This window comes from Epinephelus fuscoguttatus, linkage group LG8 (assembly GCF_011397635.1).
Source record: "Epinephelus fuscoguttatus linkage group LG8, E.fuscoguttatus.final_Chr_v1".
In the NCBI taxonomy this organism is placed as follows: domain Eukaryota; kingdom Metazoa; phylum Chordata; class Actinopteri; order Perciformes; family Serranidae; genus Epinephelus; species Epinephelus fuscoguttatus.
The window spans coordinates 37,638,951-37,652,729 of NC_064759.1; the positions used below are offsets into that span (position 1 = coordinate 37,638,951).

The following is a 13,779-nucleotide window of genomic DNA, read 5'->3' on the forward strand; positions in this document are numbered from 1 at the left end:
AGTTTAACAGACTTAAATGTGCCACTGTACATAATTATTATCAGCACTGCTGTAAAGTCCGTAATCCACTGCAAACATACAACACATCTATTGTGACGACTTACCCAGTATCCCAGAGGGAGTAGAAGCGCCCACTCCATGGAGCAATGTACCCTGAAGGTTAAACACACACACAAACCATATGGACTCAGTCAGTATATACTTATAGTGCATTATACTTATAGTGCATTAAAACAAACACGTCTAACCAGCAGCCCACACAGACACACCTGTGAACACACACTACAGTTGACGGTCAGTGGTCTGTGTACTGTCACGCATCAGTGGATCGCTTGATTGGTTTGTAACATTCCTCCTGCATGTATTGATCATGTAATTGTCTCTAATGTGTGTGTTGCTGTGCTGCAGACATGATGAGCTGTAATGAGCTCTCTCTGGCCGCCTGGCTGCTCAGCTCACCAGTGCAATGATAAATGAGAACACAGAGAGCAATCACCACTAGTTAGATAGTTAGCAGGTGGTCCTAACACACACAGACTATAGATGTGTGATATCAGTGGATGGCTGACTCCAACTATAACCAGCTATTGCTTTACATGCAGCATTTAATGGCTGTTGGGCCTTAGATAAGGGTTTTAATTTACTGCGACCACACTCATCACTATTATAATATTATCAATATACAATACTATAGCTTCAGGTAACTGTGTAAAAAGTCCAGTGTTTCCTCTTTCACCGTACAGGCCTGATGGGCTAACGGGACCCACCGCCAGGACAAAAAAATATTTTTACCACTCAGTGGCGAATGTCACGCTAATATGCTGATGGATCCAGTAATTTTGTGTTTTTTGCTGAGCTAGACCAGACAATGTTCAATTAAAACAACCTAGTAATGCCGTTATTCCCTCATTGCTCTCTGTGAAGCTTGCTGGAAGCGATGTATACATGAAGTGAGCACTGCACTGGACTCTGTTTTTTTTTTTTTTTTGAAGAGGCTTTTAAATGCTACATTGCTTGTCAACAAGCCATCATATGGTAAATTAGGAGGCAGTTTGGCCGTGTGTGCTCTGATTAATTTGGCATGCAGTTAACAAACCAGTCATAATTTAGTTTTAATGAAAACTGAACTCTTGGCATTTGCTCCTGGTGTTCCTCACCACTGTTTTGGAAGAAGAAAATAAATGGAGTAACAGACGAATCAGCTTTAAAAGTGACACATTTTCTTTCTAAATAAGTGCTGTTTGGTGGTTCTACTTTAAGCTAATGAGAGGAGCGGTTCATGTGAACTTCGTTAAGTAACTGATAGTTATTTGGAAAACTAACTGATAATTATTTAGAGGGTGGGTCCAACTGAGTGTTTTTCAAATGGAAGCTCCCACTCAGCCATTAGCAAAAAGCAGTGATGCAGGTCACCGTGGTGATGCCCTCCCCTCCTTCACCCCCCAACACACTCTGTTTCTGACAGTGTGAGCACAAAGAGTGAGTAAAGTGTTAGCTTAGAAGATTTGAGCTTGGGGGTGGAAGATGCTGTTATTATTCTAATTCAACCTTTTTTTTGACTAGGTGAAGACACACTGAGATCAAATATAATGTAATGCTGCTGGAGTAACAGTACACAGAGGCTAAACAGCATACTGCTGTGGATGCCACATTAGTTTGGTCTTGAAAGTCACATAATAATACAAACTAAACGATCAGAGGAGAGGCAGCAGTAGACTAGCAACCCAACATGCTCTCATGGTAAAATTACTTATTCTGTCAGAGGAGTCTGGTGGCTGTGGCTGGGGGGAGCAGCAAAATGTATTTTAGTCAACTAATGATGGGACCACCTTAAAACAAAATCAATATTGATTCAAGAGTACTCTATATTTAAATTATTTTACGGCTTTATCTTGCCGTCACACAGCCCTTTCGAATGGGGTACTGAAGCTGTTACATCACCATCTTCAAAGGCACCAGGCTCTATTGACAGAAACAGTAATCTGACCTCACAGCGCATGGGAGTTGATGGTCTACTGCTGCTTTGCAGCTACAGGATGATATAAAAAAAACCTTAAAAATAAATAAATAAATAAACAATAAATAAACAACTAAGTTGCTCTTTAAAGAAACTTTAAAGATTTGGTGTGGTGGTAGGTGGTAGAAGGAGCCTCCCCAGCCCATTCACCAGGTCAGAGCAGTCAACCGAGGGGAGGACTGAAGGTACCGTGTAAATTAAATAGCTGCTCTAAATTCTTTTAGAACTTTACTCCTGGGAAATATGTAAAACGATGCATAATTGGGCACCCCGAGCTGTTGTTTACATTCAAATGGGACTCAGCCACTCATTGCAGAATCAATCAATCTGACAAAAAGCACAGTGAAAATTGTGAAGCTTTCCCAGAGTAAAAGATGTTGTGTACACAGCTTTGTTTTTCTCCTTTGACACCAAACTGAAATGCAAATTCATATTAGCTGTTACATTTGCATGGCAAATTCTCCAAATTCTCTAAAACCCAAGGGACTAGTCAGCTTAACTGTAGCCTGTCTGCACAGTAATGATGTGGTATGCATGTCCAGCTTCGTATTAAAACCACTAGGCATGTGACTGAGTAATCTTGCCACAGAATAATGAACAAAAATGTGGTAGCTTCATTTTTCAGTTTCCATAAGCTGTTTTTCCTAGCGCAGAAAGTGGATGTGAGACTGATTCAGACGACCTTCCCTCTGAAAGCCAATGTGAACAAACCTGTGTAAGTCAGATAGATGACAGAGAGGAAAACCACTCCAGCAGCCAGAGAGACTCCCAGGAAGAACAGAGTCTGGAACTCCTGCCGGGTCAGTCTGTCCTTCAGGTACTGCAGGAAGGCGTAGACCTGAAGCAGCACAAACACACCTACAGAGATAGAGCACAAAAACAAAACTGAATTAAAAATGTGACATATTCTCTTTGCTCAAGCAGTAAATAAACTGTTAAACTTTGTTTCTACTGTAACTCTGTCATTAAAGCATATTTAAAACCTCCTTTTCAGCATGCTTTTTATGTCATTTAAATATGAACCAATCATTTTCATAAAGAAATGAGCATTTAACAACACTTAAAGGCATCACATCCACTTTACCTACTCTTTACTGGAGTGTTTCAGTACTGTGCATATCTGAATAATTTAAGGCATCTTAGCAGGTAATAGCGGAGTGTGCACTTTATTTCCACTGTACTGTCATTGCCCGTCAAGATAACACTGGCACTGCCAAGCTGCTGTGGGCGCTGTTATTATGGAAACTGTCTCAGGTGAATGGTTGAAGATTACCTCACCATCATGACACACTCCAGTTTGAGGGCTCATACACAGATTGCATTTCTGAATCTAATTTTGTAGCAGATATATGATCATGACTGGGGAAAAAGGTACTTTAAAAGGAAAGGGTCACATTTTTCAAGTCTATCTCAAAACAATACTGACATGCACATATGTTCATTCATCAATATCTATGTAACAGATGAAGGGAAAAATACACTGTCCTGTGTGATAATCCATTCTAAGGTTCAGCTGAAGCTAATGTAAAGCTTCAGCAGTCTGAGTTAGTCAAATCAAGTAGGTTAGATGATGCAGTTTTTTAAGAGAGCATCCCCAATGACTAACACTAAAACTGGTTTAAGAAGGGATCTTTTAGCCAGTATGGACTGGAGGAACAATTACAGCAAACAACAACGCTTTCAAGTCCGAATTTGTTCATCAGTAAAAGTTCAGATATTCTGAGCAGGATGCAGTGATGTAACTGCAATCTATGAATATCTGCACAGATTCATACACCAAAAATGAGGTCTGAGCAGACACAGAAAAATTTCAAACTGTTTCAGTCAGACATCACTTGATCTAACGTTGCAGGCAGGCAGGCAGGCAATCAGGCATAAGAGTGATGTCTTTTTAAGTACTTCAATGTGCAGTGCAAGTTATGTTACATTAAACATGCGTATCGAAGCTCTACAGTCTATGTTGTGAAGAAACGTAGGCTAATTCTAACCTCCACCTGCATTGTTGCTTGGGCATTCATTTGGGGCACTATTCTTAGGTTGGATTATGTTTTTGCAAGTACTCTAGTACCTGATACTAATTCAATGTGAGTACTCAAATATGAAAATTACTTAAAATGCCCATCTCTCCTTTTCAAGGTACTGTACATATGGGCATGTGAGTCCTGTGTTAAAAGAGACAGGAAAAATGATGACCTATCCTTTTATCTGCTGTTTGAAATTGGTACAGGTAAATGTTGTTTTATGTATAAAAATAAAATTAAAACATATTCAATAGGCCTGAAGTAAATGCATATAATTGGCACTTTCCACCCAGATCACAGGTTATTGGTTACTGACCTGCTGCGGCCATGTGTTCACTGGTCCTGATTGGCTGAAAGCCCACAAAGGGGATTTGCATGGACAAGACCAGGCCGATGATGTAGAAGGTGCTATAGGCTGGAGGGAGAAACAAGCAGTTAAGACAAGACACTACTTACTTATTTACTTAGGCCCCATCACAAAGCATGCGTCCTGGGCTGTGCAAATAGTAATTTCAACTCCATTTTGATATCAATTTGATCTATTACACCCAAAATTACATATCACAATTAGTCTGAGAGGGCTTTACAGCATATGACATCCCTCTGTCCCTGGACCCTCATAGTGGATGAAGAAAAACTCCCCCCAAAAATGCGTCAAAAGTTATGCATCAAAAAGCATCAAGAGACATTGTTTGAGTAAGTTATTGATAGCCTAACTTACAGAAACCTGCATTCCTGTAATAGTCCACCTTCCACCATCTCTTTCCATCTGTCTGTCTCTGTCACTCTCCCAAACACACACATACGAGCTGTGGCACTCAGTTCTAGTCAACTCGGTGGAGTGGACAGATTTATTATTGAACAATTATGATAGGCTAATTAAATAGTCTGCTTGGAAAAATTCCGGCCCTTAGACAAATTAAGTTGATGTCCCCCACTCTAGATTTTTCTTACTGTAAACTAATCCCAGGTAGCAATAAAACCGTCCTACTAACAAGTGTTATGTGTGTATCCAAAGCCTGATATATCTTATTCCTCTGAGCCGTAGAGCTCCATTGTTGTTCAAAAACTATTGAATTACATCAGTGAGTCACACTGTTGCACTAGGTGACATGTCTCATTGTGCTGAACGTGGGAACTGTTTATTTTGACTTAATCCCACATCCATCGTCCTGCTGCTGAAAATATTCACTACAGCACCAAATCAAATCTGCGCCTGGAAATAGTCCCTAACCAGTGCACTGCCTACCTCTGTGAACTCAAACTACAAAAAACAACAGTGCCAACCTGTTCTGGAACATTATATGCTTTTCTGAAAATGAAATTACATATTCTGACCCATTTTTAAAGATTTACATTCTCAGTAGGAACCAATGGCTGTGGGGCTGAGAGTCTGATGAGAGTTGTTGGTTTTGGTCTTTTCTTGATAACAGTAATGAAATATATACTATTGCTGCCTTGTCTTTTGAGTTATCTCACTAAGTAAAAATGTCTCTCTGCAGGTATAAAACAAAATTGTGCTCACACAGATAGGAGAAATACTTCATACACACCGTGCATAAAATATAACACATAAAGTTAGGGTAAGACAATGTGACCTATTATCAGTATCATGATAAATTGTCAGTAACTGTTCACTGTTTAATTACATGTGATTTCAGAAATGTGTAAATATTGTTACTATATTAATAAATTCCAGGAAAGATCTAGTAAGGAAAAGAACAACGGCGCATACAAGCATAGTGTTAGTGATCCCCCCTCTAAAAGTCCTTGACTCAGTACACAAGAACAAAACGCCTTTTGAGCCTAAATCATGACTGACAGTCTAAGAGTGATTAAGCTCCAGAGTTAAAACAATTGACACACTTGGGAATCAGCGGCACAACCAGACAACAGGCTCACTGTGAACACTCCAACTAAACCTTAAAAGTGTTTCAAACAAGCCCTCAAGGGTCAGAAACACTCAAAGAAAGCTTCAAAAACAAAAACCTCAGAAACAAGCTCTGCTGGTCGAACACTGCCAGAGCACTGCCAATGACATCAAAAGGTTAGCTCGCTTAAACAGGCTGCAGTCTTATTACGTACTATAGACACAAGCTGAGAATTGTAGACATTAAGAATGGTACATCAGACTAGAAATACTTCAATAAGCTAGATGACTCGACTCTGACCACATGCCTCCTTTAGGTATCTTAACAACCCAGAATAAGATGAAGCAGTTTGATGCAGCAGCTGAAATTTCCTCAAAATTCACAGTTCACTGTTGGACAATCTTATCTTCAACTGATGTGTTAAAGCAGAACATTAAATGGATGGTTGTCACTCTGCACTAAGAGCCAGAACTCCAGTCTCCAATTCTGCTGCTCATCTGTGGCTGCACTTAAAATAAATTTGAAAGGCTGAAGCCTCACCAGATCACACCAAAGGGAATCATGTGTGGGGGAAAAAAGTCTACGCCAATTTGTGTCTGGGCATAGAATCAAACCTCAACTCTCTCCACTGCTGTCTTCACAAGTAGACATGATTACTATTGGTGTAACACCAAAAGATGTATGTCTCGGTGTGAAAACAGCCTGCTGTTCTGTTGGAGCAACACATACTTTCAAGTGATTTTGTATCTTGATTATCTCCTTGCCTCGACCAGACTGGAGGGAGCAAAGAAGGAAATATTTAGTTCAGATATTCTGCTTTCCAGTCAGCATCAGCCGTCCTTCAGAGATGATTCATGAAGCCCAGCAGACCTCACTGTTATTTACATTTAAAAGCAACGGTTCCAAGGTTGTTCTGACTCAATCACTTTCTCCCTCCCTGGCTGTCGTCTGATGATGACAACATTATTAGGAATGCCAGAGTGAGGAAAATGGAAAAAGATTGCTGCTGACCCAGCCGGTGTCACAAACTGCTCCATAAAAAAACTGATCTAGTAAATTAATGCAAGGAAACACCTTTCCTCAACGGCCCTAATGCACTGAGTTGTCATTTTTCATTCGCCTCTGCAACCTTATGTGATCAAATAGAATTAGACCTGTAATAAATCTTACCTGTGCGAAACTTGCAATATTCAGCTTTTGTTGACATTGTGTTATGAGAAAATTTGATTGAAGTCTGTAATCACTACTGGTGGTGTTCTGCACCATGGTGAAATATGTTTATCATAATGTGATGTCAACAAAAACTGTAGATGAGATTTAATACAGGGCTGTTGTAGATTTTTGAATTACAGAATAACTTTAACTTTGATTAAATGCACATTTACATTGATATAAGCAGTAGTGGATGAAGTACTTAGATACACACCAGTCTTGCACTGAAACAGAAAGCATGTTAGTATTATGAGTAAAATGCACATAAAATCAAAAGTAAAGATATTCTGTGCAGAAAAATGTCTGACAGTATTTATTATACTATTATATACTTATTCTATTTTACTGTTGGTCAATGTGGAGCAAATTCAAACTTTTTTTGGGTGTTATAATCTATAACAACGCATCACAATTTATAAACTCTTCATTGGCTTTATAGGTAAATCTTTATCTATAAAGTAACCTATAGCTACGGGCAGCTGTGGTTCACGAGGTAGAGCAGGTTGTCCACTAATCACAAAATTGTCACCTTGATCTCTGGCTCCTCAACTCTGAATGTCTTAGTATCCTTGGGCAAGATACTGACCCCAAATTTCTCCTGATGGCTGTGCCATCAATGTTTGAATGCATGTAAATGTTGCAGGTGGCAGGAAATACTGTCTTTCTGCCAAACTATACCAACCAATTGTATCAGCCCAGAGGGAAGCGTGCATCTACTGCTAACTCACCTAGCACCACTGGGCTAGCTTATGTTACAGCTCTGCAGAGGAAGATGTCAATAATATTAACATCTCGCACTGCCACGAGCACGAGCCTTTTGTCCATGAGTAGATGCATGCTTTCTTTTGCATGGTGATACAGCTGGCGCGTAGAAAGAAAACAGTTCCTACATGAACTTGCTCACAACAAGGTCTGTGGATTATTGTGAATTCCACAGGGTTCAGTTTTAGGTCCACTTCTTTTTGTCCTTCCATGCTCCCATTGAGAAAAATCACCCAAACTCCCAACATCTCTTTTCAGTCCTACGCAGATGATACTCAGATCCATCTATCACTCAATTCCCAAAATCAGGTCACTTAATTACAAAAATGTCTCCAAGGCATTAAAGACTGGTTAGCACATCATTTCTTGCAGTTAAATGAAGACGAGGCAGACATCCCACTCTTTGGACCCCGCATCATCCAAGTATTATCGCCTAGAACCTCAATCACCTGGGTGTTATCTTTGATGGGAATCTAAGTTTTAACAGGCAAGTAAATACACTGTTGGGTCCAGCTTCTTCAAACTCAGAGCCAACTCCAGCATTAGGCATTTCCTGTCACTCTCTGATCTAGAAAGGGTCAATAAAGCACTTAAATCATCCAGGCTGGACTGCTGTAACTCGCTCTACCTCAGCATTTCTCAGGCTACCATCTCACGTTTGCAACTAATTTAAATCGCTGCTGTGGTTATTGACAAGATCCAAGAAACAGAACCACATTGCCCCTATCCTTGTATCCTTACACTGGCTTCCCTATTCATTTCAAGATACACTTCAAAATCCCTCTAGCTATCTATAAATCTCTCCATGGACTCGCCCCTGCATAGATGTCAGAGGTTCTCAGCCCTTACAGCATCGCCAGACCGCCCAGATCCACCCACTGTTGCATGTTGGCTGTGCCCCAGTGGTGGAAAAGAAAGGCTGGGAGCAGGACTTTTTCCTACAGTAGCCTGCTAGAGGCCATTAGCCAGGTGAGCTTTTAGGATGAGCCTTGGGACCCATTTTTATTCTTTGGCTTTTACTTGTGTTTATACTGTTAGTTCTATTTTTTATCTGATTCCCTGGGTTGAAAATATGTTTAAACTTATTTTAATCTTGTTTAACTCATCTATGCACTTTTATGTCTCTGTGCTTGTCTATCTTTGTTAAGCACTTTGGTGCAAAGCCTCTTTTGCTTTTTAAAGTGCTGTATAAATAAAAAAAGTTGAAAAATAAACTTGAAACGTGGATTATCCTGAGTAACTGGGTCATGATTTCTGGAAAGAGACATTACTGTTGAGTTTTGTAAATATTTTTTTTTTTTTGGTGGTTTCAACACCACAAGCTAAGTGCCATCTAATTCAATTATATTGGAGAGAAGGCAGACATCTTTATGGCCAATATCTCCAACACTCAGCAACTCACACAAAAACAATCTAGACTGACAAATGGTATTACAGGTAAGAGAAAAAATACATATTTTTGATTTGGGGGTGAACTGCAAACTAAATGTAATGATATGCGATGTCCTACCTCTCATCAAGTCTAATCTAATCATTTAGTCGTGCTACTGGCAGCCAGGCAGCTCACTTCTGTGGATGAGCCCGGTGTCGCCCTGTTAAGGTGTCCCAGCAGGTGGCACATGGCACCTGCAGTCTAGATGCTGGGCAATGTGATGGCCTCATCTGGTACTAGGAACAAGCAGCCTAGCTGATGCCCGTTTGAGATTAGAGGCATCCATCCAGAGGGTTTTCTATTCTGTTTTTTATTCTGCTGCAGAGGAGACGATGCTGCTCATGTGATGAAATTCCAGTTGGATTTCATTATGGTATATGTGCTTTGTTAGACATGGAAGACGAAGCAAGAGAGGGCTGGTGTGTGACAGCAGGTCACAGACTGGACTTCAAATCACAGATGAAGGTATGCATCATTGGTAAGCTACTGTATAACAACTTTGAACCACCTCATTTACTCTGTTGCTGCAGGCAAAATGTATTGTGCTGGTCTTCAGAGAGAGACAGACATTTCACAGCTTCCTTGTCAGGTTAACCTTGCCTGACTTTGTACGTGTCACATCTTGATATGTCATTATTTCCACAGAATTATGATCTGGTACAGTATGTATGGGTTATTGATCTGGATCTGAAACAATGGTACAGTGTTGCGGCATCAGTATGGAGCTGTGAGCCTTGGGTCAAGACTTAATTCATGATCAGTGAGGCGAGTTCAGAGTGTGCGACGAGGCGAGCTCTTTGAAGGGAAGACAGCTTTAATCTTTTTTTTCCTTCCCTTTTTTCCTGCCTACATTTCCACTTTCCATCTGTCTTACTTTTATCACATATCTCTTCTCTTCTGGGGGATTTGTGTAAACCTGATATGTGTCTCATTACAGGCACAACATCGGTTGCTAGTGAATGCTTTAAGTTATCAGTAAGTCTTTATACAGTGCAGATATGACAAAAATTAATAAGCTACTCTGTTTACTACCCCCACATCTATGTGCATGGCTTTTAGTCTTTGAAAGCAGAGGAAATACAGGATTTGTGTGTGTGTGTAGGTGTGTGGCTGCTGACTGTACAGTTACTTTGCCCCTTTTGTTTTCTGTTTATCCTGGATGTGCTACACTGAATGTCAAATGAGCTAAATTGTACACACCCCACTCCCCTGGTTTATGCCCTTGAATCAATGTCAATGTAAAGTATTTGTGTGTCTGTGTTGGTAAGGGGAGTGTGTATGGGGGCGTGCATGTGCACATGCACATGTAACTCCTAACCAAAGTTTTAGAGGCAGGAAAGAACCAGCTAATTTATCTAAATATGGAGCACATTACTAGCCAAGCATGATTCATTATTGTTGTTTCAACTGTTTTCTATGGAGCCCAAAGGGGGACACGGGAGAGAAAAAAACATAGATGGGTGAAATAAAAACAACTAATACTTTTGCGTTCCCCTAAGACATATTTTGAGTCTCTTTTTAGGATTCATGTATATGTGCCACAGCAGAAAAAAGTGCAAAAGGTTGGGTTAAAGTCAATATAGCCAAGATCAGCAGGTGTGCAGATTATTAAATACTCTGTCAGCCAGCCATCTGCGCTTATCGCACTTAAACATGATAACAACAGCACAGCAAACAGAATGCATTTCCTCAGGAAATGTCTAGATGGTTCAGAGCGTCACAAAATGGACACACATCACAAATCTGTACCCAAAGACAGATGGAGACAGATTTTCCATCAGGTAGTTACTACCACAATGATTGAAATCAAAAATAGAGAAACTGATTTGGTGAGACCTTTTATGATATCAAACTGGTGGTATTTTAACAAAACTCAAATGTTCCAATCCTTACCTCATACATGGCCACATAGTTTAGTAATTGATGTTAAACTACAGCATTTGCACTGCAGTGGGTTTCAAGGATAAAACAAGATAACTACTTTTGTTAAAAAGAAAGTTGAAAAGAGGCTATGATGAGCTCTGGTATCTGGATACCTCCTTCATAAAAAAGTTGAACATAAAGTTATAACTGAGCAGTCTGATGTGTGTGGAGCTCCGTATGGTTATACTGTAGCAACCTGGTATCACTTTCAGGGCATTTAGTGAAGGTAAACACAGTGAATAGCCACGCATAATGGCACTGTGCTCTGGCACAGCCTAACTTTGGAGTGTTATTTAGCCCCCTCCCCGACAAGCTAGCATGACATAGTTGATACCAATGGATGCCTTAGGTCAGTGATTCTCAACTTACAGATGACACACAGTTGTCTGATGAACATTGAAAATAAACTGATTCACGCTGGGATTTTTTTTGTACTTTGAATGTAAATAAGATGTCAGGGTACATTGAAAAAACAATTAAATAGAGCTTTTATACCAAAAAGAAGTTCCAGAGGGGGATCACCCAGAACCCCTGACAGAGGTCCAGGCTAATTATTCATATATTAATTATTAATGTTTGTTTATCAACTGGCCCCTGGCCTCCTGCCATTTTGCAAAAGCAGCCCGGGTAAAGTCAGTATCCCTGCCTTAAGTTGTCTAGTTTCACATGATACTACCTTAACGCTAGCCTCAAACATGAGCACACCACAGCCTCTTTAAGACAGTTATGTCGGCCAAGATTTCCAGCAGTCGGCCTGCCCATGCAATCACAGGATGTGCATGTGGATGTACGTACACCTGCACACCTGTGTTACAGGAGTCCCACGTACACAGACATTGCACTAATCACACACGGATGCACATATATACACACATCTCTGTGTCCCTTTCCGCACCCGATAGTTTGTGTGTGTGTGTGTGTGTGTGTGTGTGTGTGTGTGTGCGCGCTGCATCTCACCTATGTAGACTCTCCTACTGAAGCGTTGCATGAGGAGCAGTACAAATACATGAAGAGGAATAAGGTTGATGATGAACACGTAACCGCCCCAAGCTGACACCTGTGAAACAACAAAATAAGAGTATTTTCTTACTTATTTAGAACTTTACAAACAGCAGACATGAATGCAGGGGTGTAACAATGTGGAATATGCATTCACACATACAGTGGTCACCTGCACACAGATGTATGAACATACAAATAAAAAGTAACATACATTTATGATTGGTATATGATTTAGTCTGATTCGTGTTTTTCAGGCTAAATGAAGACGGAGTTCGGTTACCTACACTGGAAGAATAAATATGAGATTATTTCACACCAAGGAGTGCCTTGGTTTTTCTTTTGCATGGTTGCCTGCATTATGTTGACAGTTTTTGGTTCTTGTTTTTCATACAAAGTCACATACAGTTAGTTTACTGCTTTTTATCATAATGGGATTTTGATCTCTGTTGAATCCATGCAGTGCTTTCACCTGAAATAGGTAATCAGTATTGTGAGCCCACGAGTCCCTGCAGGCTGGGAACTGAAGGATGGCTGTATTTCCTCTGTTATTCACAACATACACACACTTCCATAATGAGACAGGTAGCAATCAGAAACAGGGTGCAAAGCTGCACAGCCCACTGGAGAGCTGTGAAAACATTATGAGCTACAGCGTTAAGGCGCGCACACACACATGCACACGTTCATAACAGCAGCCCCACACAGGTATAGGCATGTTCAGAACAACACATGTGCACCTCTTTCTAAGCTTGTGCTCTGTGCTTTTTGTCTCTAACTGTCATGTCCCTCCCTGTCAGTGAGCAGCTGCCAGAGAAAAGGTATCAGAGCTTACAGAGTGAGGAGTTCAAATGATTCATCATAGATTCATCAAAGCCTGGCTGAGTGATAGGTGAGAAGGGGAAAAGCTCTGGTTTTGTCTGATGAAAATGCCTTGTGTTGATGTGAGGCAAACAAAGTTTGACGGACATCCACAAAATGTTCGATGTTAGCCATCTGTCAGTGGCACGGCAGTCATTTTTGGGCGCTCCTGTGATTCTGAGTCAGTGTGTGAGCTACACATGGCTCTCCCTATCATTTATGACTCAGACCTGTGTTTAGTATCTATGTTAGCATTACGGGTTAAGCTTTAGTGTCATAATAGCACAGAAATGTACAATGTAAAACAAGTGTTTCTGTGTATGTTCTCACCATGTAGAAATAGGAGAGGCAGCATCCAATGGCCCAGAACACAGATCCCGTCTTCACCGACTTCACCTGTAGTTTGCATAAAAGAGCATTAACTAACACACACACACACACAGAGTAAAATCTACATCAGCTGCTTTCATTAAGCTGAGCTGCTTTATCACTTTTCCTCCTTGAGGATTTGCTCTGCTGCTGCTTACCCAACACGACTGTCTGAATTATTCATCATGTTTGGCTCTTTAATGACCTGCACAAAGCAGAGCACCGTGTCCTACACATTTTTACCTTCCCCAGCACGGTGCACAAGAGAAGTTAACAAGGGCTTAACGAGGCTAACGAGCCCCGACTTAACGA

At 40.6% G+C, this 13,779-nt stretch overlaps 1 protein-coding gene across 1 annotated transcript in view; it reads right to left on the reverse strand.

Annotated features, from left to right (window-relative positions):
* The window catches only part of LOC125892978 (dolichyl-diphosphooligosaccharide--protein glycosyltransferase subunit STT3B-like), a 71,312-nt gene that overhangs the window by 15,454 nt on the left and 42,079 nt on the right, over positions 1-13,779 (reverse strand). The window contains exons 4-8 of the mRNA XM_049583366.1: positions 13,429-13,494; positions 12,196-12,295; positions 4,355-4,453; positions 2,729-2,875; positions 105-153 (exon numbers count right to left, since the gene is read on the reverse strand). Coding sequence (XP_049439323.1) covers positions 105-153; positions 2,729-2,875; positions 4,355-4,453; positions 12,196-12,295; positions 13,429-13,494 — 461 coding nt within the window. The remainder of the gene's footprint in view (positions 1-104; positions 154-2,728; positions 2,876-4,354; positions 4,454-12,195; positions 12,296-13,428; positions 13,495-13,779) is intronic.